The 27,360-nt window shown below is 51.0% G+C and overlaps 1 protein-coding gene across 1 annotated transcript; it reads left to right on the forward strand.

Moving 5' to 3' along the window:
- Window positions 1-1,569: 1,569 nt before the first annotated feature.
- UPP1 (uridine phosphorylase 1) lies at window positions 1,570-26,942 on the forward strand. The gene is made up of 8 exons (XM_079931763.1): window positions 1,570-1,703; window positions 10,129-10,192; window positions 19,459-19,573; window positions 21,169-21,327; window positions 22,323-22,437; window positions 25,037-25,246; window positions 25,484-25,630; window positions 26,511-26,942. The coding sequence occupies exons 2-8, from the start codon at window positions 10,149-10,151 to the stop codon at window positions 26,648-26,650; spliced, it is 930 nt and encodes a 309-aa protein (XP_079787889.1). The 5' UTR covers window positions 1,570-1,703; window positions 10,129-10,148; the 3' UTR covers window positions 26,651-26,942.
- Window positions 26,943-27,360: the final 418 nt, after the last annotated feature.

Below are 27,360 nucleotides of genomic sequence, written 5' to 3' on the forward strand. Positions count from 1 at the left end.
GGATGAGTTCAGCAAGTCACCGGCCAGCACGCAGTGCGGCCAAGGGCACCAGGGTAATTCACATGAGGGAAAATTCACTACAGACAGCACCAGTTAATGGTTTAGGGCGAAAGCAATGGGGCAGAAAGCTCGTGGAAAACGGCCTGCAGGCAGAGCCATGTGGATAACCCTGGGCTCTCATGCGCCTCTGTGTGTGATGTCCCAGAGGGGACACTGGGGGGTGGGGGGACTGCCCTTTCCTGTGCATCTGCCCGCAGCACTCCTGCAGGTGAAGGTCCAGTGGGTGCCAGCCTGTCAGCAGGTGGCATCCATCAGGTGCCTGGGGGCACTCCTGAATGTTTGGGTGGGCGGCCTGAGAATACCCTGTGTGACACGGAGGTACCTTACCCCCCCTCCGCCCCATCGCGTGTGCCAGGAGGGGTGCTTTTCTCCTCCATCCTGTCTCATTAAGGATCAAATGCTGGCTCTGCCCCATGATGTTGGTTCATGACCTCCTGATGGGTTTCTTCAGGGTCTCCACCGTCGCTCTGAGAGGCATCCAGGAAGTAGGGCAGCCCTGGGCTGGAGAGGGACTTGGCCGGTGGGAAGCAGCAGGAAGCCTCACTGAGTATCTCTGAAATACTCTCAGCTTTGGGAGAATCCGAGCTTGGAATCACTCTGGGGTTTGGGTGAGCCCGACTGAGTTGGTGTCACCACTTGGTGCAGGGCAACCAGTTCTGCAGAAACCTTTGGAGTTCTCTGGTGGGTTGGGCTGGCCTGGGGAGGTGACGGCGGGGTGTCCTTGGCTTTGCTAGCTGAGGGATCCGCGCTGGAGCTGGCCGGGGCTGGGCTGGGTTCACCCGTGTGGTTTAGAGAAGGCTGGACACAACTTGTTTCCAGGTGTCACATTTACCAGGTGTAACTTAACAAATAGGTAAGTCTTTGGTATTTGGTTTTCTGGCTCCTGTGCAGCCTGTTGGAAAGGAAGGAAAAGGAGACCTTCATCCCCCAGGGGTAGCAGGCCAGTGCCATCCACCGCCCCAGAGAACAGGGCTCCCCGCACCTCCTCCCCCCACCCCTGTCCGGGTACGTGACGGGACAGGCAGCTCTGGCAGGAGACCCGGAGGCAGTTCCGCCGCCTCAGCTGGTGGTTCTGAATGAATGAGTCATTTCCTCCCGGGCCTTCCCGGGTGCCGGGTGCTCCCAGGACCAGGATGGTCCCAAAGGGAAACCCAGCGCAGCGCGCCTGGCCTGCCCGGCCCCACTCCTACCCCGGGGCCCAGGGCTCCCCATCTTCATCCTCTCTGCCACTTTCCCCCGGCCCTCCGGCTCGCGCTCGGGGTGGGCCCCGCGGACACCCGGGCTCTAGCATGAGCGGTGACCTCGGGTAGTCACCTCTGTCCCCCACGTCTCTGCTGTCAGGCGGGGAGGAAGCAGCAGGGAGGTGTCGTGGGCGAGGCAACTGGTTTCTATTAGTAACCTGCTGGTCATCCGCCGCCGCCCGCTGCGGAACAAGAAACCAGGCGGGGGTGGGGCGGGGGCGCCGGGAGGGGAGGGGCCCCGGGAGAGGAGGAGGGGCTGGCGGGCGGGCGGGGACCCCCGGGCGGCCCTACTCCACTCACTCGCCGGTAGCTCTCGGCAGGCGTCGGGCGCAACCCGTGGCGGTCCCTGCACGGGAAGTGTCTGCGGCCAGCGTCCTGTTTTCAGGAATCATCGACCTGCCGGTGAGGCGACTCGGGCTCGCGGACGCGGGGCCATCTGCGGGGAGGCTGTGCGTGGAGGGGGCGCGGGCAGAATGTGCGTGGAGGGCGCGCGGGGAGGATATGTGGGGAGGGTGTGCCGGGAGGGCGGGTGGGGAGGATTGCGCGGAGGGCGCCGTCCGGATGCTGGTCCACCTGGCGGAGGCGATTCGCGCGTGGCGGAGCTGGGCAGGTCTTCCTCAGTCCAAATTGAGCGGGAAGGGAATCGGGAGCATTTGGAACGTCCCCTTCTTGTCGGGGGAGAGGGGAAATTACGTTTTGGAGAATGAGTGTTACCGTACTTGCAGAGTTCAAATGGACTCAGGTGTGCGCCTTGAGCCAACAGACGACAAAGTGTCATAGCGTAAAATACTGGCGTCGAGGTGTCCGGCAGGTCAAAAGAGAAACTTCAGTCACAGAGTATCTGACACAAATCCGATTTGCAGCGGGGAGCGGGTCCATCTGCAGCTCTTGTATGCAGCAGGCTGTTCTTAAGACTGGCACCTGGGGCAGCCTCGCCGGCTCCGGGGTCGGGGCGTGACCCGGGGACTCAAGGTCACCGGCCCGAAGTCTCCCTGCCCCCACCGCCCTTCCTCCAGGACTGGCGGTCTTTGGCCCTCCCCGCCAGAGGTCAGCCGTGCCCTGGGCGGCTCCCCGCCCATGGTGAATTCTAGAGAAACCCCGTCTGAAATCCAGGTTAGAACAGGACCATTTCCTGGAAGGCCTTCGAGGCCGGCTCCAGGCGTGGCGACCCTGCGCTCTGCACTCCCCTCGGCTGTTTTCCGTCCTTCCGTCTGCCTCTCCGCCACCTTGCCCTGACTAGCCTGGCCTCACTTTGGCCCATCTTTCCCCACTTATTCTGTTTTCCGGGTCAAAGAGACCTTCGGTTCTATTCGTTGGCTGTGACCTTGGCTTTTAAAAGACTTGCGATTTCCCTGAATAGAAAGATTGTCTCCATCTGGGTTTCCCACCCTGCCAACCCCTCCCATCCTGTCTGCTTTCACTCTGCCAGGCTCTCAGCACTGGGCTCCACTCTCCCACTTCTCAGCCAGTCTTCCATGACTTTTTTCCCTTTTCAGAGGCCAAACTGACCTTCTAGTTATCTCTCTACTAGACTCCTTAATTCAGCCAGGTTTATCGGGCATGAATTATAGTCTTTTCTAGGACTTTCAGCCCTGGTGGGCACTGAAGTAACACTTTAGTTGAAACAGACAAAGTAGTTTTTCTTTACATTGGCTTTTGTCCAAGTGGACTTTTTCGTTAATCAAAAAATTAATACAAACTCATTGTTAAAAAAAAAAAAGAACCAAAACTAACATATAACAGAAAGTGAAACTTCCAGCTTTTCCCACTTCTTAAAGGTAAACCCTGAACATTTCTTTCACTTCCTCCCATATACACACACACATTCGCTTTTGAAATACGTTCATTAAAAAAAAAATGTTATGGGCTTCCCTGGTGGCACAGTGGTTGGGAGTCCGCCTGCCGATGCAGGGGACACGGGTTCGTGCCCTGGTCCTGGAGGATCCCACATGCAGCGGAGTGGCTGGGCCCGTGGGCCGTGGCCGCTGAGCCTGCCCGTCTGGAGCCTGTGTTCCGCGGCAGGAGGGGCCCCAATGGTGAGAAGCCCGCGTACCGCAAAAAAAAAAAAAAAAAAAGTTATAAACGTTTACACACTTAGCTATATGCCAAAGTAACCCACCTGTCTGAATTTGGTTTAGTGGGTTAAAACTAAAATAAAACAGAACAACAACAAAACAAGAAAACCAAAACCAACTGAAGGGTGTTTTGATTTTGCAAAGTTAGTGTTGCTGAGACAGTCTTAAGTAAGGAAGGGGTGGGGTCAAACCAGATAATGTCGTATCTCATGGAAGTAGAACAGGCAACAGAGAAATTGTAACGTGCGCTGACAGGCCCACATTAAGAGCTAGAGTGCGAATTTCGGTTCGCACTGTGTTCCCTTCAATGGTGGTTGGGAGGAAGGTGAGCGATGGCCTCCCGTGTCTCAGGTGGAAACAAAGGGTAGTTCTCAGTAATTAATGATTTAAAAAGGAACAAATAGTTCAGGAACAACCAACTGTTCTCAGGCAAGAGAAGTCACCATAGCAAAGGCAAGAATCAGTCATAAAGACTCCCCGTTTTGTTTCAAAGGGAAGGATCGGCCTGAAGCACATTCTTGAGCTGTTTTGCAGGATCCAAACCCCTTTAAGCGCCCAACCACCAGATTAACTGGTGCCTAAGGGATGGTGATGCTGACCTTTGGGACCCACAATCAGGTGCCTGGATTTTGTCAATCTAGAGTGACCTTTACCTCTTTTTAATGCTAAAATATCTGCCCCAAGGGTGGGATTGCCGCCATGTTTGCACAGGCACTGTGTGTTGGGGCATGTTGTCCGCTGGGCAAGGGCGTCCAGAACTCCCGTCTACACGGAAGGTCACGTGTGCCCTTTCATGAGTACGCATGTGCCTTTGGCTTAAAGCATCCCCATCCCGCAGCTGGGGAGACGGTGCTTGGACGGCTAGCTCCCTGTCTCCTTCCTTGTTACCAGCAGTAAAGGCTCCTGCTTTAATCAGAAGTACCTGGTGTGTTTATTGGCTCAGCGCCCCAGGCAGTGGGCCCATCGGGTCCCCTAGCAGTCGAGGAGCCTGAGACCCCAGAGCCAGGATCAGAGTTCTCTGGGAGGTGGCACCTCCCGGCCGGAATCTAGTGAAACCCTCCTGTTTAGAGAACATGGGGTCCTGGAAAGTGAGAGGAGACACCTTTAGGACACCCGCGGCCCTTGGGACAGTGTTTGTTAGAAGGCATGCTTTCTGAGACAGGCTCCAGGTCGGGGGGTCTCACGCCACTGGTCGGCCGGGCTGTGGGAAAGCCGTCAGCTCTCCTGGAAGCCCTGTCTCTGGACTAGGGCTCACCTGGGACCCTGCTGCCCCCTGAATGACAGAGTGGAAAGTCCATGCTTCTCTAGTACTGGACTCGGCCCCAGGCGCCTAGTTCCTACCGGTGGCCCCGTATCCCCCGGCATTTCTGCCTCGGGTGACGGCTGCAGGCACCTTGTGCAGGAACCCAGTGCCTCTGACGAAACGTCCAACCTCACCCCTTGCTTGGAACATCACACTGTGGCCTTCTTTCCCTGTCCTCCCACTCAACACAGGCATCCCTGGCAGCCTCACCCTGATACCACCTTCCAGCCCTTTGGATTCGCCTCCTGGATGTGGAAGGTGCCACACTTTCCTGTTCTGATTGCATCTCTGCTCACGCTGTGTGCCCTTCAAATCCAACTGCAGGGAGGAAAAGCTTCTATCCTCTTAGATTCAGTTCTTGGGGGACTGCAGGTTAAAAAGACAAAAGACAGATTAGCAAGAGAAAAGACAGATTTTTATTTACATGTGTATGGGAGAGTTCAGAGAAAAATGTGATTTCAGGAGGTAGTTGGAATTTGGGGCGTATATACCATCTTAAAAGAGGGGGTGGGGAAGGCTTCCCTGGTAGTGCAGTGGTTGAGAGTCCGCCTGCCGATGCGGGGGGATGCGGGTTCGTGCCCCGATCCGGGAAGATCCCACATGCCGCGGAGCGGCTGGTCCCGGGAGCCATGGCCGCTGAGCCTGCGCGTCCAGAGCCTGTGCTCCGCAACGGGAGAGGCCGCAGCAGTGAGAAGCCTGCGAACCGCAAAAAAAAAAAAAAGGGGTGGGGAGAGGCAGAGAGGCACTTCTGGGAGAGAAAATGACAGAAGGGGGTGGGGCCAAAAGGGCACTTAGAGAAACGCAGAGGACTTCTGAGAGACAAATGGCCCCTTAGAAAAAGAGATGAGATATAAGATAGGACAATATCTATTTGGGTTTTTTTCAGAGAAAAGAGTTTTTTCCTAGGAGGGGTGGTGACATGTTTGGAAGTCTCTAGGTTCAGGCAGGTACGGGCTTTCGGGAACTCAAAGTCTTCAGCTCCGAATAGTTGTTATGTGACAGTGGCTTATTCTGGAGCCCTTTGTGTGGATCCAATATACAAACCTCTGACTGTCATTCCCTGCTTCCAGGTTTTCCGAGTCCCCCGGTCACCCCCAGGACGGTGTCACGTTGTCGGTGGTGACACGCGGCTGTCTGGGCACCTGGCCCCTAACCAGCGCCCGAATCCCGTCTCCCCATGCTGAGCTGGCTGAGCTGTTTCTTCTGCACCCTCCACATATCTCATGGGGTTTCATGTCTCCTTGTTGTAAATACCGTTAGTCCTGTCCTCTCTCTGCCACATCTTTTCCTGGCTATTCCTAGTCAGGGACCACTAAGAAACAACCCATTCCTCACGCTGAACTAGATAGACCTCCGGGCGCTGTTTGCACCTTTCCCTGGCTCTCCATCAGCCGACCTGCATTGGAGCTCATGGTCACTCGTGTTTGCGGCAGTGGACTCCAGCTTCTCAGAGCCCTGGGTCTTTCTCATCTCCCTTCAGATCACACACACCCCAGCGGGTGCGGGTTCTAACCTGAATAGGTACACCTTGAGGAACCAGGACAGCTACCTGTTGGGGATTTGACACATTGGATGACTAATGTGTGCAATGCTTAGCACTTTCTGCTCTCTTACAGATAATACTTAATTAGAAAGGCATTAAGTTACTAAAAAGGTGAACTAAAAGTACCAGGCAAGTGCGCGAATCCCCCCTGGTGTTGCAGCTCCATCCACAGCCACAGGGGCTGAGGCGGGGCAGACAGACCAACCACCTTGAGTCTTTCCTGGTTGGACAGCGCTGCGACGCTAATTCAGTGATGGGGTTTGGCAAGCTGTATTTTCTCCGCCACGGAGGAAACGAAGTGTATGCTCCACAGGTTTCGTCCTGGGATGATGCCCAGGCTAGAAGTCTGCTGTATGATGTCAAGCGTGTGTCCTTAGGAAATGCACATACATATTATCTGTTGGAGGAAACAGGTCCAGGTGCATGATAACATTAATTCAGTAAAACAATTGAAAAAGCGGTTGTCAGAAACATTCCCTAAATTCTCTGAATGAGCTCACCTATGAATGGCCTCTCCTAGTTACACTGCACAAGGGCAGTGCTGGACAGTGCCCGCCCTGGGCCTCTGCGTGCAGAGTAGACGGTGGGGCATCCCCCCACGAGTGTTTGTCTATGCCTTAAGTTGTGACCCGGAGTTGAACAGACTGCAGTGGACCCTGGGGGACTCCTCCTCTCCGTGTTAAACCCCAGTGGACCAAACTTGGGCCTTGTTGGTAAAGGGACTGCAGCATCCCCTGGGCCTGTTTCCTGATTCCTTTGACGGTTGGAAAAAATAATGCAGCTTGCTGACTGAAAAAAAGAAAGCACAACCTAACATTTGGGAAGTATGTTTTATGCGGCGGCCTCCCTGAGGACTAGCCCAGCACACAGCCTCTCAGAGAGCTCTGAGGGACTGCTCCGAAGAGGTAAGGGGGGAGCCAGGATAAAGAGGGAGTTTTGCTGAAAAACAAACAAACATGTAATTAAAAGATTACTACTAATCAGAAAAGCAGGCATCTCAAGGATTTCAGTGCTATTCTGTGTATGGGAAGATGCAAGAGTCTGGGCTCATGGAAATCATTCCTTTGATGTGCATCTTCACTACCTAGGGCCAGTGTCCTTCTTTTCTCCATCCTGAGTCCCCTCGGGGTGCACCATGAGGGCTGCTGCAGTGGCTGATGGAGGTAACATTCCCTGTTTACAGGAATGACTCGTGCCATTCGTTTGCCTACAAGTTTATGCACTTTTTTTTTTAACTTGAAAATTTCTTCTGAGATTCCACCATTGCCCTGTGCCCCTGCGTGGTTATCACTCCCTTCTTAATCATCACCAGGGTCTCCTTTCACAGCAACGGGGCCCGCTCCCCTCGCTAGTGGCCTCTGGAAGAAGGGGGAGTCTGGGTGAGCAACCAGCCTGCCAGTGAGAGTAGAGTGGCTCCTGGGTTCCCCGTCCTGTTCTAACTGGTCTCAGGGGAAGTAAATTGAGAGGTTCACCGCCTCCCCACCTTTGACCTTTTTCAGTGGGCGGGGTAGGGGGTGGGGTGGGGGCGTGGCCATATCATTGATCCTCCACACCCAGGTCCTTCTGAGAATGAAATGTGGCTCTGGTGACTATACCGGGACTCCCAGGCCAACCTGCCTGTGTGCTCACTCCACCTATAAGTGTCTTAAGATATTTAGTGGGGAAATTTCCAATTAGAACATTGCAAAAGTCTGTGATTTTCTCTGCACAGAGTTGGTTCAGTAAAGCCTTGCTGCCCCCAGGATGAGGCTCAGGCCCAAGGAGGAGTTACTTTGGGGGTGGGGGTGGGCGGGGTCGCAGCCTGGAGGGGAGCAATCACCTGGCACTGAGAGTACAAGGGGAAGCAGACCCCGAGCAGACTCAGGAAGGAGCCCAGGTCTGGGGCAGCAGAGGGCAAGGCCGAGGCAGGGAAAGCGGTTCTCTGGCTCAGGGGCAGGAGAAGCCACCCGGCCTAGAGAGCAACACTTCTCTGCAAGGCCAGACAGGAGGTCTTCTCTGTGGCTGAGATTCCTTTCCTGGAAAATAGGTGTTGGGGACCTTCTGGGGTGCACTGTGCACCTCTGATTCAGCCGCTGCCCCTTGGGAAGGCGCCTCTAGCTCTTCCTCTTTCTGAGCTCCCTACCCCCTACCCACAGAGGAAATCCAGCAGCCAGGAGGGGACTGATTGCAGGAGGAGGGGACCCCAAGCCCTACTTCATCTCTCAGTGGACAAGGGAGAGCCGATAATGAGGGCTGGGGGCTGGCTTCGCCGGAAGGCACGTCTGCACTTACTGCAGACAGTGAGGTGGATCCCAGAGGGATAGCGGCTGCTGACTGCAGGGTGGAGGTGCCAAGGGCTGCATTTCCTGGAAGCCAGACATCTTCAGAAGCTGGGCTGTCTGCATCAGTCTGTCTGATGGATGCTGTAAAGGCAAATTATGACCTAAGATTCTGATCACCAAGTACAATTCTACTTTGTTTTCCCCACACTGTCAAGCAATTCTCCACACCAGCCCCTACACCAGGGGGTCCTACAATCCAACTCAATTCTGACACTGTCTACCTGGGGACAGTGTCAGACCCCAAAGGCTAAGGGCTCAGTCCCATAAGACTGCCCGCCTTCCCCCTCCCACTGCCCCCCATCACAAGTCCAGGTTATCACCTGTGCTTCTGACCCACTGGCTATAGAGAGGAGGTTCCCATAACCCCCCTCCTTGGGTTCAGTCAATTTGCAGTTGACTCACAGGCTGACATTTCCTCAGAAGTGTCCTGTAAATGCTAAGGGAGCATGAAGGCTAGGTGAAGAGAGACAAGGCAGCACTGCAGGAAAATCTGTGCTCCAGACCCAACTATGACAATATGCTTTGGTTTTCAGAATTTGCCAAAAATGGTCAGTATCTAAGTGTAACAGTGGCCATCAACCCTTTTTTCCAAAAAGAGGGCTTTGGCTTTTAGCTTTGTGAGGCTGGTTTTCTGGTAAGTGGCTGGTGAGGTAGCAGGTTGAGAACCTGACCTGGGGATGGGGGAGCTAGCTCCACCGTAGACCACTCACCGAGGTCACCCAGCAGGTGCTCAGGCTCAGCTCTGCGGGCACTGGTGTCGGGTCAGTGCTCTGGTGGCTGAGCCCCAGTAAGAACTGTGGTTGTGTCTCATGGTTTTCCCTTCCTCTGGTTCTCGAGTGGGACCAGGGCAGGGGTTGATCCCTACCTGCCCCAGGTCTTTCCCTTCCCTTCATGGCAGGCCCTCAAGAGCTGGTGCCTTTGCCGGGCCCCTCTCTGCTCCCTGAGCTGTCCTTGAGGCCTGCTGGAGGAGAGTTAAAATTCTAGAAGCGTGAGGCACCCAGGTGTGGTCTGTTGGGTCAAGGCAGTCTTGTCTGAGGGACCAGGAAGTGAAGAAGGGTTTTCTAACAGAGTAGGAGACGCCAACCCAGGCTCGCTTTGGGCACATTTCCGCCAGCTCCTCTCTGAAATTAGCAACCCTCCAGGTCTTATATATGTACGTGTATGTGATGTAAATTTGTCGAGTTCCTCTTGATGGCACTGACCTTCCACAGGTTAGTGTGGCCTTGCTGACGGTCCAAGTGACCTTGGTTCCTACTGGGGGGATCCACTAGTGTTCAACTAATTAAACGAGGAGCCCATTGGACTGAGGTGTCTCTAATGCCGAGGCAGCCTGTGTCAGCACACTGAAATCTAAGCTGTACATGCCTCCAGGCTACAAAATCAAAATGCTATGAACAACCACTCACACAGGCCCCTGGGCCTCATGCTGCAGCCGTCAGTCACGTCCTCGCTTTGCTTCCACCTTCTCTCCATCTGCCGCTCCCCTGCTCCCTTGTCAGCCACTGACTCCAATCGAAGTGCGCTCATATAAGCTCCTCAAGTGTTGACTATTACTTCTAACAGACTCTGTGCTGTTTTCTCCTAGGGTCCTGCCTCAGCTGAGGGATGGCCTCGCCAGGGGCTGAAACAGAGAAACCTGGAAATCACAAGTAAGGCTCTGACCTGCATGCTGCTGGGCTCGGGCTCGCTGTGATGACTTTGAGCCACACAGTGTTCTAAGAGCTGACACACGTGGACACCTTGGTTCTCATGTCAGAGCCTGAAGCCTGGAGGACTGACCACTCAGTGGGCATACAGCTGAGCTGGCTGAAGACCCCTGGCACCTGGTGCCAGGGCCGCTGCTCGTAGCCTTGGGATGTTTGTTTCCCAAGGACGTCTGGGCACTTGCGTGGGGTGCCCAGACCTGTGTCCAGTGGGGTTTCTTTACATCTGGACACTCTTCTGAGTCACAGTCCCTGCTTCTTTCCCAGCTCTCTCTTGGTTCTGACCTTTCAATACTTTCCTTATTTCTTTGCAGTTTTTCATTATTCCACTATGTGATTCACATGGCCACTCTTTTATGTACATTTGTGCATTGCTGGTGTTGATGAAAAAAATTACTCAGTAGTTGATCTAAGAAAGAAATGGAAAATTTTATTTGAGCCAATCTGAGGATTATAACCCAGGAGACAGTTTTTCAGAAAGCTCTGAGCATTGCTTCACCCATAAGAGGTCAAAGCACGGTTATATAAGTTTTTGAGACAAAGGGTAATAATACCAAATGATGCGTTACTGACAGTTTACACAATCCAGATCTACATGTACAGAGTAGTGGGCATGGGTCATCATGGCCCCTCACAAGATTAAGAAGGAAGGTTATCTCTTAAGGAGTTGTGACCCTTGATGAGATTAAAAAGGAATGCTGTCTCCTAAGGAGGTCTGGCTAGTACAGATGTACAACCCACACTAAAGGGAAGGGAGGAGATCCAAATGGACAAAGGAAATGTTATGTTTAAATTTTTCTCATTTAAAATTTTAAAATATGAACTTTTTCATCAATTTCCCCCTTCTGATCATTAATCTTTTGATAGGAAGCCTTAGGTGATCAAATATTTGTTCCTTTGATGCCAGAGTGGTTGCTTACCTGCCCTGGGTTCATCATGTCCCTTGATGTCCAGACCTAATAGCCTGCTCCTTTCTTTCCTTTTAAGGGGTTATATTAGTAAGATGTCTGGCAAGGACTGTCAGTTCCAAGTTGTCCAGTAGAAGTTATGCCAATTTAACCTTGCATGTACCTTGTGCTTGTTCATTAATTTATAGTGAGCAATAGATGTGATAAAAATTGACAGTAAAATTAATGTCATTAGTAAGGGTTTAAGCGAAGATCCTCCTAAACCAAAGCATTTTCTTAGTATTTTTACTAAATTTGGAAGATGATCATTCAGAACAGAAATTTGATCCTTCATATGTCATAAGACGAGCTAACAAATATCTTGGCCAAATGGTCATACCACTGGAAAACTGATAGAAACCCAGAGTCCTCATATTAAAGGCAGATTGGCAGGGGTTGTTTTCAAGGATACCTGCAGGTGAACTTAAGCCCAAGGGAAAGCAACTATGCATCTTCCTAACCAACCCAGGGAAAGCCAAGGCCATAAACTTTTCTGTAGGTCTACTGAGTCCTGTTAAGAGATACCCAATATTTAACATCTAGTGAAAAGGAGTATTTATGGCCAAGTTCAGAACAGGTGTCATTAAATTGGCCAGGTAGGATGGTCTCACTTAGTGATATTGGTGATAATGTTAGCTTGAATGGTGCTGATAGTGTTGGTCTTAGTGGAAGTCTAAGAAGGCCCGATATGGTCCCTTCCAAGGTGGCTGTAAAGAGTCCTTTATCTGATATCTTTTCCCTTATGCATAATCCCCTGGTTGCAGGTCATGGCACATGTGATCTTCATCTGAAGATAGATGACTGAGATAAGTTTCAGAAACAAACTCTACAGTAATGTAACATAGCAACAAGGAATCATCTGAGAAGTGAGTCTGAGGCAGTAAATACAGACCTCAGTTAACAATTATCAGGTAATTAATTTTATTACCTGATAAAGCTACTGGGAACCCAGGAGTTCCCAATTTCTGGAGAGATCAGGTAGAAAGAAAAGATAAATGTCTCAATTCCACTTACAAGGGAGTAATTTACCCAAATTGCTGTAAGTCATAATTAGCTTGAGGGGAAGAGTTTCCTTATATCTGGAAAACAGATTCAAAAACCACCAACCAGGGAATTAATTCCCTGGTGGTCCAGTGGTTAGGACTCTGTGCTTTCACTGCAGGGAGCACGGGTTCAGTCCCTGATTGGGGAACTAAGATCCTACAAGCTGCACAGCGTGGCAAAAAAAGACAACAAAACAAAACCCGGAAAACAACCACCAACCAGGGATTGAACCCAGATCCCCACAGTGAAAGCACCTAGTCCTAACCACTGGACCACCAGGGAATTCCCAAAAAGTCCTTTCTATGAACCTTTTTGAAGATGAAGCAGTCTATAAATGACAAAAGACTTAAAAAAGCAAGGTTAAAGATCTGATTACAATGCCATTGTCAAAGAAACTTGGTTATTGCTTTGTCATACAACATTTTAAGACAAGAACTAGAATTATGACTATAAACATTTACCAGGACATACCAGATTCTTAGGAGCTCCATATAATTTCTAGAATATGTATATTAATAATATTTACCCATACAATATAACCTAAGAAGGTTTATCACCACTCATTTGACAATGCTTCCCATGTAATTTAACATACCAAATAAGCCTAATTAGTTTAATATTCCTCTCTCTGAGATGCTTCAGGGGTCCTCTCTGAAGAACCCCAAAGTTAGCTAGAGGTCAAAAGAACTTCAGGGAGAATTTGATATTTGGGAGTTTGTCAAAATATCAAAAAAGGTTTAAAACACTTGGTCAAATAGGATATAGGTCACTGAGGAACAATACTTAATTCACTTAACCAAAGTGACAATAAAATATTTCACAAGCAAACACAGCTCACTTAAAAGGCAAAGAGGGCTTCCCTGGTGGCGCAGTGGTTGAGAGTCCACCTGCCGATGCTGGGGACGCGGGTACGTGCCCCGGTCCGGGAAGATCCCACATGCCGCGGAGCGGCTGGGCCCGTGAGCCATGGCTGCTGAGCCTGTGCATCCAGAGCCAGTGCTCCGCAACTGGAGAGACCACAGCAGTGAGAGGCCCGTGTACCGCAAAAAAAAAAAAAAAAAAAAAAAGGCAAAGAAACTTACATAATCCATTACCAAAAGCAACTCAATGTTCCAAGAAAACTTTATTCTCTTAACAGAGAGAAAACCAAACTCCAGTCTTGCATCAGCTACTCTTAATAACAAATGTATTTAATTCAATTCAATGCAATCCTAGCCTCACCACACACAGATCTCTTTTCTCAGTGTTCCCTTTTCCACACACCTTCCATAATGTTCTGTCTTTTGTCCCTTATTTATTGATTATGCAGAAAAAAACAGCTCTAGGACAGAATTAATTTCTTTCCGTTGAACAAAATGATTTCCATTCCTCATACCTTCTTTGGCTGAAAACATGTCTCCTACTTTCCTTGCATACTGAAATGTTTCCCTTATTATTTTAGTGGCTTTAGTTACATATATATTATAATTCTTAACCTTAAAACCTAGTATCCAGCAGAAACTAACAAATAGGCAATTATGAACTGTCTTTTACATTAGCATCCCAAACATTATCATCCCACACATTAGCAAACGTATACATACTATTTACCATTTCTAGAAAACACATGGTTTTTTTTCTAACAGAAAATGTCTTAGTGTGTCACCAAATATATTTTTATTAATAGTCCTAAATATCTTTAGTTCCTCTGTAAAAGGAAGCTTATGTTCAGTAATTAATGTTTCAGTATCTTATTTGGAAATAAATTCTGGATAGTCATTGAATTCCCATCCTTTAACTTTATCTAACAAAACTCTAAAGTTTCAAGTTATCTAAATCTGGAGAGACTATTTTTAAGCAGACATTCCTAAATCATAATTCTTCCTTTAGAGTTTACACCAAAACTCTCATCATTTCCATTTAATTCACTTAAAAGTTTAGCATACCAAGTCATTTCTCTTGCTGACAAATTTTGTAACAGGAATAATAAGATCTTATGTGATTTCTAGTGAACCTGGGTACAGTAAGAGTATTATACTTAATGTTGGTGACTGTAAAGACATGTCTGTATTAATTAAACCATTTGCTTTCATTAAAATTAATTTTAATGAAATTAAAATTAATCCTAGCTCACACGATTCTGAAATTCATTCGAGATAGTTTCTTTTATATTTCTAGGTATGTATATAAGTAGCAGCTAACTTCCTTTAAGCCAATTAAATAGAGCTCTTATACAAATTAATTTTGGCAATACTACACATCGACAATACAGTTAGACACATACAGACACACAGACAGAGACCCCGTGGTTCCCAGAGTTCCGCAATTTCAGCCCTGAGTCAGGAATGATAATAGAAATCCCTTCAGTTACAAAAGAAGTTGGATTCAGATTGGGTTTCTGGCAGATGCAACAGGGTTGCCTGTCTAGAGGGCCAAACCCTTTTTACTAATATTTATGAAGAAGACACTTAAGATTTGCATGTCCTTGACAAGTCAAGTTCCAAATTACCTATCTCTTGTTTTTTTCTCTGGATAAGAGTTGCTTTCCTGAAATCTGCATTTTAAAAAGATTGCAAATCGTTCTGGAGGTGATCAGGTAGAATATTTGCATCTCAAAGGCATAGAGGGAGAAAGGCAAGTTCCTCCTAGGAGGACTTTGTTCCCTTAAGGCCAGGAGTTTTTTTTTTCTTCTTCAATGCCTACAAGCCTCTGAAGATAAATAGGGGAGGATTTTGGAGTGGTGAAAGGATTGGTAAGCTTTGAGATGTTTCTGAAGGCACACCTCAGGTCCTGTAAAGACTAGATTTGTAAAACAAGGGCAGCTGTTTTTCATTCCTCAAAGAATTGGGTGACCTTCTCAGTGTATCAAAGGACTGACATGCCCATTCGTGTATGTTGGAATGTTTGACTTTCCCTCACTTAGCTTAGGGGAGAAACCCCCCCACCCCCCCAAAAAAAAATTCCTGTCAAGCTCTGAGTATCAGCTCTGGTCAGTTTAGTCAGACCACAGACCAGTGCCCTCCCATCTTGGTAATCCGTTCACAAAAAATTTGAGGATCCTCCCTGGCTTTAAGAAATTCTTTAACTATGGCCCTCAGTTCCAACTTTTTGAGACAAAGGGTTGTATGTCAAATGATGTGTTGCTGACAGTGAACACAATCCAGATCTACAGGTACAAAGTGAGTAGTGGGTCATGGGTCGTCATGGCCCCTCACAGGATGAAGAAGGAAGGTCGTCTCCCAAGGAGGTCTGGTTAATGCAGATGCACAATCTACAGTAAAGTGTGTGTGTGGGGGGGGGGTGGCGGAAACAGGCAGAGAACAATTTTATATTTAAAATGTTCTCATATTGCCCTAAAATACAAATTTTTTTCATCACTGGAGAAGCAAGAATTTGATGTCTTAATCCCAATTCCTACATGGACTTGAAATCCACTACTTTTCCCAGTTTCCTCCCCACCCACCCCTGCTGGGGTTCCCTGGGAGACCCCATCCTTGGGCAGTGGCCTCTCCTGGTTCTGGTGGCCTCTTGCCTTGATGATGTCCAGGGCCGTATGCTGCCCTCTGGGGACCCAGCTTAGGGCTCCTTGGTTCTCTTCTGGGAGGTCCCTCAGGAACTGCTCTGGATACTTGCACGTGTGGGTCACCTAATTTCACACGGACACCTGTCCCCCCCTTTCCTTCCCCATGGGTTCTGAGGTCCATTTTCAAGTTTTGGAGCTGCCCTGAGAATAGTACTTGCAGAGAGAATTTTTAATTGCACTAGTAGGATCGCTGGTGCTTCTTCTTTTTTTTTTTTAATAAATTTATTTTTGGCTGTGTTGGGTCTTTGTTGCTGCGCGCATGCTTTTTCTAGTTGCGGCGAGCCGGGGCTACTCTTCGTAGTGGTGCGCGGGCTTCTCACTGCGGTGACTCCTCTTGTTGCTGAGCACGGGCTCTAGGTGCACAGGCTTCAGTAGTTGTGGCTCGTGGGCTCTAGCGTGCAGGCTCAGTAGTTGTGGCTCACGGGCTTAGTTGCTCCGTGGCATGTGGGATCTTCCCCGACCAGGGCTCGAACCCATGTCCCCTGCATTGGCAAGTGGATTCTTAACCACTGCACCACCAGGGAAGTCCCTCCCTGGTGCTTTCAATCATTGACAAGCAAACACGCCCTGTCCCCACTTTCCGAGCCCCTCCCCCCCGCCCCTCCCTGCCCCACCCCCCTTCCCGGGTTGAGGATCCTGGAGGCTGGCTGAGCGGGTGGTTGAAACGAAGGCTGGAGAAGGGAGGCCTGGCGTCAGGTGCCCTGGATGTGACTCCACTGAGCAGTGACCCCTCCCCGTTGGTTAGTCATTATCTTCCCCTCCCTCCGTCGTTTTATGGTCAATACCAGCTTGTATGGTCCACCCTCCAGAGGCCAGCGTGTCCTGTGAGGAGCCCTGAAGTCCAGCTCATGAGCACAGCCTCTTATTAAAGGTGTGACCCTGAGCCTTTACGACGGGGACTGGTAGAACCTAGCCTCTGTGGCAGTTGTGGTGTCGAATGACTTATACGCACCACCACTAATGGCATGGTTTCCACCGCAGTTGAATGTCTTCCACCCTGCTGCTCTCTGCATCCCTTCGGCCTGGCACAGGGCCTGATGCGTGCTTGTGTGAGATTCAGCTGAGGGTCCCCCTCCTCCCTGCCGCAGAGCCCCTTCCTCGTTCTCTGCCAGTCCCTTGAGCGTGTGGCGCAAGATGTCTGGGCCAGTTTGTCTAATGGTCAGTCGTGTTGTCCCTTCCCTGCTGATAACCTCCTGGAATCAGAAGCCGAGTTTCATTCATTTTGCATCTCACCCATTTCTTTTACAGAGTAGGTGCTCAATGAATATTTGTTAAATGAATAAAGTGACAGAATAAAGCAAGGTAAAGTCACTTGACATCGTGTGTAGACTAGAAAAATAGTTTTCCAAGTAATGTGTCTGTGACTTGTTATTTTAAAATCCTTTAAAAAGTGGAGTTTAATCTATAAAAAATGGAATCACTGTGTTATAGACCTAAAACTAATACAATACTGTAAGTTATCTATACCGCAGTAACAAAAATACTTGTTCTATTCACTGTTACGTGTCCAATTTACATATTTTTAAATCCTTGTTGGTCTTCACAGTTACGCCATATTTCCTTCTCCTCTTCCTGGAATGAAAGAGGAAGGAAACGTTTTCTATTTTGAAATATGACACAAAGTTGTTTTATCTCATTCTGTTTCGTCAGTTCCAATGCTCGGCCTTTAGCCCTTCTCTTTGTACTCTTTGTTCATAACATCCTGGAGGAGAACAAGAACCGTAATTACAGTAAAATATTTGTCTTTAAAGGAGCTTCAGATGCTCTGGCTGTGTTATGACTTCAGAATTTCAGCTTGGTCTGGAGAACTGGATTTGGTGCCTTGAAAAGAGACCTCCCTGCCCCAGGAGAGTAAGGCTGGTCAGGACCGGTCGGGGTCCAGTGCAGACTCTGGCTTGGGCAGGTTGCTTGCCCCTCCTGAGGGAGACTCTCGCATCCCTGCCCCGGTGCCAATAGCACAGTCTGCTAGCGGTCCTGCTGCCAGTTCAGTGATGAGCTCAGGGTGTTGGCCAGTCCACCAGCACCCTCCCCTTTAGAAAAAGATCTGTCTCTCTTCAGGATTTTGTTCGCATCTTTTCTACATCAGCCTTTTGAGACTGTTTGCCTGTGAGTTAACTTGGATGCCATTCTAGGGAAATCGGAGGGAAATGTGAGAAGCACGAAAGTAGGAAGCGAGGAGATGCAGGAGAGAGAGAAGCAGGTGCCCTTGGCCTGGAGCCTGGGCATCTACGGTTGCTGACCGATGGATCCAGAGACAATAGGTGTTTACAAATCACAGGCTGCTGAGAACTTCTCTTCCTGTATGGTTTTTTTCTCACAGAGTTAGACTGAGAAGGAAATGTGATCCGTGGGTTCGGGGCGGAAAGTGTGACTGTGAAGGAAGAAACAGCAAGTCTTGATTGCTGGGGACCTATGGCTGCTTCCCTCTGTGCCACTGGCACCTGGCAGCACACCTGTGAGTGGAGTCAGGAAGGCACAGCTGTGGAAGGAGGCGTGTCTAAGGCTGGAGATGCAATCTAGACCCGGGCATCGTGTTTGTAAATAAAGTTGTGTTGGAACACATCCACACTCATTTGCGTGTTGTCTGTGGTCACTTTCATGGGCGAACAGCAGGGCTGAGAAGTGGCAACAGAGCCCCTATGAACTGCAAGGAAAAAATATTTACTATCTGGTCTTTTATGGGAAATGTTTGCTAACCCCTATTACAGGCCAGCAGCGTGCTGTCCAACAGAAATATAATGTGGGCCACACAAAGTTTCTAGCAGCCGCACCGAGAAAAACCAAAATGAAAAGATGTCTTGTCTCATTACTCCCTTTGGACATTGTACCAGCGAAGTGCTGGCTAGTGAAACAAAACGAAAAAGCAAGGCCTCAGATTGGAAAGGCTGTCTCTGGGTGGGAGAATTAGAGGCTATTTTTCTTCTTCTCATCCATCCATATTTCCTGTGATAAATGTATTATTTTTATCCATTTATTTATTTATTTTTTTTTTTGCGGTACGCGGGCCTCTCACTGCTGTGGCCTCTCCCGTTGTGGAGCACAGGCTCCAGACACGCAGGCTCAGTGGCCATGACTCACGGGCCCAGCTGCTCCGTGGCATGTGGGATCTTCCCGGACCGGGGCACGAACCCGCGTCCCCTGCATCGGCAGGCGGACTCTCAACCACTGTGCCACCAGGGAAGCCCTATTTTTAAATTGAAGCCAAGTTTATATGTTGAATGAACCTGGGTTGGGTAGCAACTGGCTACATGCTTTATATGGGATGATTTGGCGTTTTGATCTTTTTTTTTTTTTTTTTCTTTTTGTGGAGCCTTTCGACTTCGGGGATCTTAGTTCCCTGACCAGGGATTGAATCCGTGCCCTTGGCAGTGAGAACGTGGAATCCTAACCACTGGACCGCCAGGGAATTCCCATGATCTTTGTGCTTTTTTGGTGTTCTTCTGAGTTCTTCCTGATCATCCTCCAAAGAAGCCCTGGGTGTGAAGAGCGGGTGAGGGGAAGGAGAGAGGGAGGAACGGAGAGAGTGTGGGAACCTCTGCAGGCTGGGATCGGCCTGCCCGCTGTGGCCCATGTGCCTCGCTGGCACAGGGTGTCGCTGTGGTCCTACCGGCCCCTGGACGCTGGTTCTCTAAACTGCCTCCTTTCCTGTTTTGGGACAGCGACTTTGTACAGCTTTGCAATCCCCACGTGGCTGCAATGAAAGAAGATGTCCTCTACCATTTCAGCCTTAGCACCAGCACGCACGACTTCCCGACTATGTTTGGAGACGTGAAGGTAAAAGCAGGGGTTTTGATTCTGGGCATTTGCCCCAAGATTACCCCCCTTTCAGGTGACACAGGTAGACTGCGCCACACAGGGCGGAGGTGACAGAGGACAGGCTCTTGCAGTTATATGTTGATCGGATTTTTGCAAATTGTTACCTTTCAAGAATATGAACTATTGAGTGAAAGAAAACTATCACAAAGACGTATTGGTTCCTATAATTGAAACAATGTAAAATAAATTTCCTAATGCTTCACTGAGAGACTAGAAAGGAGCAGACACTACTCCTTTTCTAGGGGAGCAAGGGATACCCAGGAGGGGCAGTCGCATGTGTCTGCTGTCTCTCGTTTAAGATGCACATCCATCTGTTTAGCTAGTTTGGTCCTGACTTATCCTCGCAGAGGACTTTTAAAGTGTCTAATCCCCGTGTGGAAAAGTGGGCTAACGTTTAGAATTCAAAACTGAAACAAGCCAGTGACCCTAGGTCCAGGGCTGCCTCCTGCGATCGTAAAGTCATAACCAGGTTACATCCTGTTAGCCACCCAGATCTTTTGTGCTGTTCGTTTCAAACCGAGGGACGACTTTCCACGTGTTGTTGTCTCTTTGTTTTTAAATTTTTATTGGAGTCTAGTCGATTTACAATGTTGTATTAATTTCAGGTGTACAGCAAAGCGAATGAGTTATACATATACACATATCCACTCTGTTTTAGACTCTTTTCCCATGTAGGTCATTATGGAGTATGGAGTAGAGTTCCACGTGCTATACAGTAGGTCCTTAGTAGTATCTGTTTTATATATAGTTGTGTCTATATGTCAATCCCAATCTGTCAATTTATCCCTTCCCCTCCTTTCCGTGTGTTCTTAATTCATTCCGTTTTCATTCTCTCCTTAAGTTTAACCTGTAATTTTTTCTAGGCTACAGAAGTTTTCCTTTTTATGTTAAGAGGCTAATAACTATTTGATCACCAAGTCCTTAAGACTGGCTTATTCACCTGTTTTTCTTTTGACGCTTTCACGTACGACACTTTGCAGATGAAGGTTCTACTCCTCTGAGAGCCACCTGCTCACCGCACAGCTGCGACTCCCCGAGCCCCCACTGGCCCCCGGCTCTTTCCACAGGTTGGCCATTTGGGCTTCTGCCAGCCAGTGAAACGGCAGTTAGAAGCCCGTGTTACAGATGGGCTGTGGGGCCCTGGTTGCACACTGAGGGGCCCGCAGCATCTTATTTCAAACGCCGGCTCTCCAGTGCAGTGGGCTGCTGTGCACACGATGCGTGGAGCCTGGGCTTTCCTGCTGGAGAGGGCGAGGGTGTGGTTGTCCTGGCTTGTGTGGAGCTGATTGCTCTGCACTGTTGGGGCCTCTTGCACTGAGCTGTGAGTCCATGAACGAGTGCTTCTTAAATCAAGGGAGTGTCAGAATCAGCAGTGGGCTCCTTAGTGAACACATTACTGGCTCCCCAGATGCGGGGGGGCCAGGGAAGGGACCTGCATTTCTAGCAAGTTCCAGGAGATGCTGCTGCCGCTGGCGGGGGGCACTTTGAGGACCCCTGCTGTACAGACGGGGTGCAGTGCCTGTGCTGATTGGGGCTCTGTTCTCTGTCTGCAGTTTGTGTGTGTTGGGGGAAGCCCTTCCCGGATGAAAGCCTTCATCAAGTACATGGCCGTGGAGCTGGGCCTTGACCACCCAGGTGCAGAGTATCCCGACATCTGTGAGGGCACCGACCGCTACGCCATGTTTAAAGTGGGCCCGGTGCTGTCGGTCAGCGTGAGTACCTGCCCTCGTGGTGGGCTCAGCCCTTGGCTCTGCAGGCCCCATCCCCGCCCTGCACACAGCCTGACAGAGGAAACAGGAGTCGAGGAGAGCCTGGGGCTGGGCTGCAGAGGTAGTGGAGCCCGTCTCCAGGAGAGACAGATACACACGTACAAACACACGCGCACACCCTCCCAGCTGTGCGCACACAGTGAGCACCCAGGTTGGAGACCCGGGAAGATGGTGCTCTGCCTGGACCAGGGCCACGAGGAGAGCCGGGCACCAAGTGGTCCCCACACCATCCGCCTGTGTTACTTCACACACATGCGATTGAGCAATGGGTGAACACATTCTTGTTTTCCAGTTTTGGTTCCCTTTGCAGAGGAGAACATTTTTAGAGGAAGTGCTGCCTTACAGTAAGGCTGCCCCTGAGGCTGGGACAGGGGCCCAGCCCTCTGGGCAGCTGAGACGTCTGGTGGTACTAACCACCCGCAGCACACCCAAGAGTAAGACGTAATGCATGGAAGCACTTCCCACAGTAAGACTGCAGGACGGACACGTTCTCCAAAGAGGGCTTGGCCTCAGGGGCAGCTCCTGGCAGACGTGGCACCGGGAGGGCCTCTGAAGAAGGGCGGTTTTGGGGATGCGGAGGTGGAGGAAACGGCACAGGCAGAACCGCAGCGGTGGAGCCACCAGCCAGTTACCGAGTCTGGCTGCGGCAGAGCGTGTGGAGAAAAGGGAAAACGTGTGCGGGGCTTCCCACGCCAGGGGATGTCTGTTACCTAGCAACAGCAGCCTCCTGGTCCTCAGCTGCCATCTGTTCCACGGGTGGTGTGGATCAAAGGGGTCATCCATTCGACAGCTTCGTGCAAACCTTCACACTTCCCCAAGTGTTCGGTTTTTACATGTACGTTAGGAAGTTCATCTTCTTTACCACCAGTTAGCAATGCAGCACAGAACACACAGAGGTGCTACCAGAGCGTGACGCTGGCATTTCTCCCTGGTTCTAGCACGGGATGGGCATCCCCTCCATCGCCATCATGCTGCACGAGCTCATCAAGCTGCTGTACCACGCCCGGTGCTCCGACGTCACCCTCATCCGCATCGGCACCTCTGGCGGGATAGGTTAGTGTGCAGAGTGCCACTGGGACCCGGGTGGGCAGCGTGGGGACCCAGAGCTCCTCCCTGAGCCGTGCCCAAGGAGAGCTCAGCAGCAGCAGGCATTTTGTTATTTTTTTCTGGTCCAGCTACTTCTCCCAACCCATACCCCAGAAATAGGCACAGAAAGGCACCAGGCCACGTGCACCCGAAAACCCGTCCTTTTGGAGTTATACAACGTGTGCCTTCTTGTTTGCTTGATTCTCTTAATTCTTGCTAATCCCTCTTTTCTCTGCCTTTCTCCTTCACTTTGCTCACTCCTCCTCTTTATTCCTGCAAAGATGTGAAGCACCTTATGAGAAAACCTACAGGAAAATCAAAGGGGGAAGAGACAGATGCAATACAAAATTAAGATGTGTCCTTAAGTTGCGTAAAAGCCCTCCGTTCGCAACATAATTTTTTTAACATCGCAAAGACAACAAAGAAAGAAGAGGATGCAAGGAGAAAGTAAAACGCTAAACATCATGTTGAGTTTTCAGCCAAAGTCTTTGAGGCAAACTTGTTTTACTCTGATGTCCCACCTCTGGGCCGGTTTTTCTGCGGAAAACTGGGTGCTAGTAATTCTCGCTCCCGCTGAGGAGCTGGGAGCTGCTGGAAGGAGGTCTGCGGTCATCAGCCTGGCCTCTGTGCGTTTGTTTCTGACTGCCTAGACCTGACCTCCCCTGCATTTATGGTAATTCGAAAATTTAGGTTTTCTCGCTGTGATAGAGGATCGCTGTAGGTCCTAAATCTTCTCAATACGTTATCTCATTTTTCTTTTCACTATATAGACAGATTGATGGTTAACATCCGTGTTTGCAGATTGTAATTCAAAGTCGAAAGGAGCTGTTCTCGGGAAAACACCCCAATGACCACGAGCTCCCAGGCTGTGCACACTTAGTCTGTGATACCATCGACCCAACGGACTCGTGGCTGTGCACATCGCATCAGCGTGGGCGAGGAGCTCCAGCAAATCCTTCCTGAGTTCTTGCTTTGGAGGGATTTTAAAATCAATAATCAGAGAGAGAATTCTGGAGGGAGTAGGGTGGATTCTGAATCTCCCAAAATTGCCCCATAAAAATGGGGAGATCAACTAGAGAGCCAGACCCCAAACCCCCGACAACAGTGTGACATGGTGTCCCCGCAAATCCCAAAATAGGAACAGTGGGTGGCTGGCATGGGCCGCCACTCGGGAGGGAGAACTGGGTGACTCCAGCGTTTCTGTCAGATGTGAGAATTCTGAAATGGCCAACAGGTATCCGGGGAAAGGGCAGGGCCTGTGTGAGGAAGAGCAGCTGACGCTGGGAGGGGTCCTGCGCCCTCCAATTTGAGGTCTGGAGTGGCTTGAAAGTTCTAGGCCCCGTGAGTTCATGAAAGCCGCCATCTGAGCTTTTTTCCACGTCCACACTCGGTGTGGGGAGACACCTGAGGAGAGCCTACGTTGACCAGAACCGGGACAAAGCAGCAAGGGAGAGAAAGTCCAGATGCACATGCAGGGGGCAAGCAGAGCCAGAGCTTGGCAATTGGCCACATTTTTTGTTTTTTAAACTAAAGTAGAGACACAATTTATACTTTATTTTTTAAATTTTATTTATTTTTGGCTATGTTGGGTCTTTGTTGCTGCGTGCAGGTTTTCTCTAGTTATGGCGAGCGGGGGCTACTCTTCCTTGGGGTGCACAGGCTTCTCATTGTGGTGGCTTCTCTTGTTGTGGAGCACAGGCTCTAGGTACGCAGGCTCAGTAGCTGTGGCTTGTGGGCTTCAGTAGTTGTGGCTCGTGGGCTCTAGAGCGCAGGCTCAGTAGTTGTGGTGCACGGGCTTAGTTGCTCCACGGCATGTGGGATCTTCCCGGACCAGGGCTCGAACCCGTGTCCCCTGCACTGGCAGGCGGATTCTTAACCACTGTGCTACCAGGGAAGCCCATGGCCACGTTTTTTAATGTTTCATGAGAGCGGCTGACGTGGGGCTCTGGGACAGATCTCCTGGCTCCTTCCTCCTCCCTAAATGTTTAGGAAAACCAATATCACATTAAAGTAAGTAGTGGTGTAGTAGTAGGAAAGGCTCCTGGTCAAATCCCATGCAAAGTTATTAAAAAACCAAAGAGCAAGGAGCAGAGTAACGTCTGTACAATCTTGGAAACGCCCAGGGAGGCACAGGAAGCAGGACCTCCGGTGGGTCAGTCCTGGAGGGAAGCCAGGGTGTCAAGAGCTGGTGACCGCAGGAGCCAGGTTTGGGGTGCCCCAGTGTTCCTTACTCAGAACCTGAAATAATAAGGTACAAAACAGGGACCAGCTGAACACATACTGGTAAAGGGAGCCCCAGACAAGTTCCAGCAGCGACGTAAAGATGCTGCTCTGTGGGGATGGGCGGCCCATCAATTTCACTTTCTTCTTTGCACTTTTCTGTATTTTCTGCAGCGTCTACGCATTCATTACTTTACCTTCAGGAAAAAAAAAATCTGGTGCTGAAAAGAGATCCTTACCTATTTCTTTTTAGGGCATGACTGACCCTTCAGTGTTACAGTGCGTGGACGGGGCACTCCCCTCCCTAACCGCCCCTTGCAGCCGGGACACCCGCTTCTTCCTGCAGGTCTGGAGCCCGGCTCCGTGGTCATCACCCGGCAGGCGGTGGACGGCTGCTTCAAGCAGGAGTTCGAGCAAATTGTCCTCGGGAAGCGCGTGGTCCGGAACACGCACCTGGACGATTGGCTGGTGCAGGAGCTGGTGCGGTGCTCCGCGGACCTGGGCGAGTTCCCCACGGTCGTGGGCAACACCATGTGTACCCTGGACTTCTATGAAGGTGAGGAGTGCGCTGGTCTCCCGCCCGGGGGTCCGCACCGCTGTGGGCCTGCGTCTCAGCACCGGTTACCTCGCGGGCCAGTGGGTCGAGGACAGGCGGGGCCCGTCGGGCTGGAAAGCATCTCTGTCTGGGGGCGGGGAGGGCATGCAGTAGGCGCTTACTGAGTGCCCGGGGGTGGGGGGCGGTGGAATGGGAGGTGGGCACTCCCGGGCCAGCATCGGCTCTCCACGTTCCCAGGGCAAGGCCGCCTGGACGGGGCACTCTGCTCCTACGCGGAGAAGGACAAGCAGGAGTACCTGCGGGCGGCCTATGAGGCCGGCATCCGCAACATCGAGATGGAGTCGTCCGTATTCGCCGCCATGTGCAACGCCTGCGGCCTCCGAGGTTGGGTCCCTAGGCCGCAGCTCCCCCAACTGCCCCCCCACCCCCACCCCACCCCCCCACCCCCCCACCCCCCCACCCCCACCCCACCCCCCACCCCCCCACCCCCCACCCCCCACCCCACCCCCCCACCCCACCGCCCCACCCCCCACCCCCCACCCCACCCCCCCACCCCCGTCCTCCCGGGCCCCGCCCATCGCCAGCCTTGGCCTTGCATCCGCCCTGCCCCCAAGGCATGTTTCCTCCCAGGCCCCGCCCATCGCCAGCCTCGGCCTTGCACCCGCCCTGCCCCCAAGGCGCGTTTCCTCCCAGGCCCGCCCAACGCCAGCCTTGGCCTTGCACCCGCCCTGCCCGCAAGGCGTGTTTCTGGACCCCTGCGCTGGGACCTCCTTGGATTGTCACGTGGTCCAAGGCAGGGTCCTCAGTGTCTCTGCAGGGATTCACGTGCCACCGAGAGCCCAGAAAGATGAGAAAGTCCCCCCTTCGGGTCTGGGCAGGCTTCGCTGCTGACTCTACAATGAATCTGGCCTTCAAAGATCTTTGGATTTCTGAATTGGGGCTAATCCACCGCAGTTCCTGGCCTCACCCTTCGAGGTCCAGCTCTGCCTTCCGGAATACCTGCCTCACAGCTTTCACGTCACCTTGCCTTTCAAGGCAGTGCAGGGCCCCCCCGAGCTGGTCCTGGGGTTTGCTTGGGGATCTGTGGGAACAAAGGCAGGCAAGGATAAGGACAGAACAGGATAGTGTGGCCCCCTGAGCTTTTTCGTGTTCTCCGTCTATCAGAAGCCACTGTCGGCCCCTTCCCTTGAGGCCTGGACACTGGTCTCTGTGAGCTAAGCTAGAATCCCGCTCTTTGCACTGACCTGGTGTTTGCTCTTTGCAGCGGCCGTGGTGTGCGTCACGCTCCTCAACCGCCTGGAAGGTGACCAGATCAGCAGCCCCCATGAGGTGCTGGTCGAGTACCAGCAGCGGCCCCAGCGGCTGGTGGGCCACTTCATCAAGAAGTGTCTCGCGGCATCCTGAGGTCCCCAGATCTCCAGACATGAGCATTGGTGTTTGCAGCAAATAAAATCATTGCCACAATCTCCTTCTGTATGACTTCCTGCATCCTTTGTAAAAGAGTCTGGGGAACCGATTGTGTTTCAGAGGCAAAGAATCCTGCATTAACTACGCAGGAGTTTTTGTTTTTTGAAAGCTTCATGGGAGAATTTCCACCACGTTAGCCTGATTTGGGTTTTCTTTAAGAATGCTCCTCTGAGTATTTGACATATTTTTAGGGAGGTTTTTCAGACTTGTAAATTCTGATAAGTTGTCAGATTTCACTCACTAAGAGAGAAGTCACGTCTGCCCTGGCCTGACACCTCCCCTGCATCTGTGCCCCCGTGTCCCTTGGCTTCTTCCTGGGGAGTCAGGACCCCCCAGCTGGGAGACTGGGGGACAGGCAGAGGGAGAATCCAGGGTGTCCCCTCCTATCTCAGGTGGGTCTGGCAGCTGCTTTGGGGCTGTCCCCGTGTCCCCCCAGCCCGAGGACAGTTGCCCCAGTTGTCTTCTTGGCACGTCTATACCCGTGTGACAGTGTTTAGTGTTCGACTCTTTTAAGTGCCCAAGGCGTGCTATTTACTGATTGCACATGCGTGCTACTTGGCAGGTGGCTCTGTGACTTTTCGGGGTGCGGGGAACTGCGCGGGGACCCTGGTGTTGACGTACGAGTATGGTCCACACACTCTTCAAGA

Source organism: Stenella coeruleoalba (genome assembly GCF_951394435.1).
Source record: "Stenella coeruleoalba genome assembly, chromosome: 9".
Taxonomy (NCBI): Eukaryota; Metazoa; Chordata; class Mammalia; order Artiodactyla; family Delphinidae; genus Stenella; species Stenella coeruleoalba.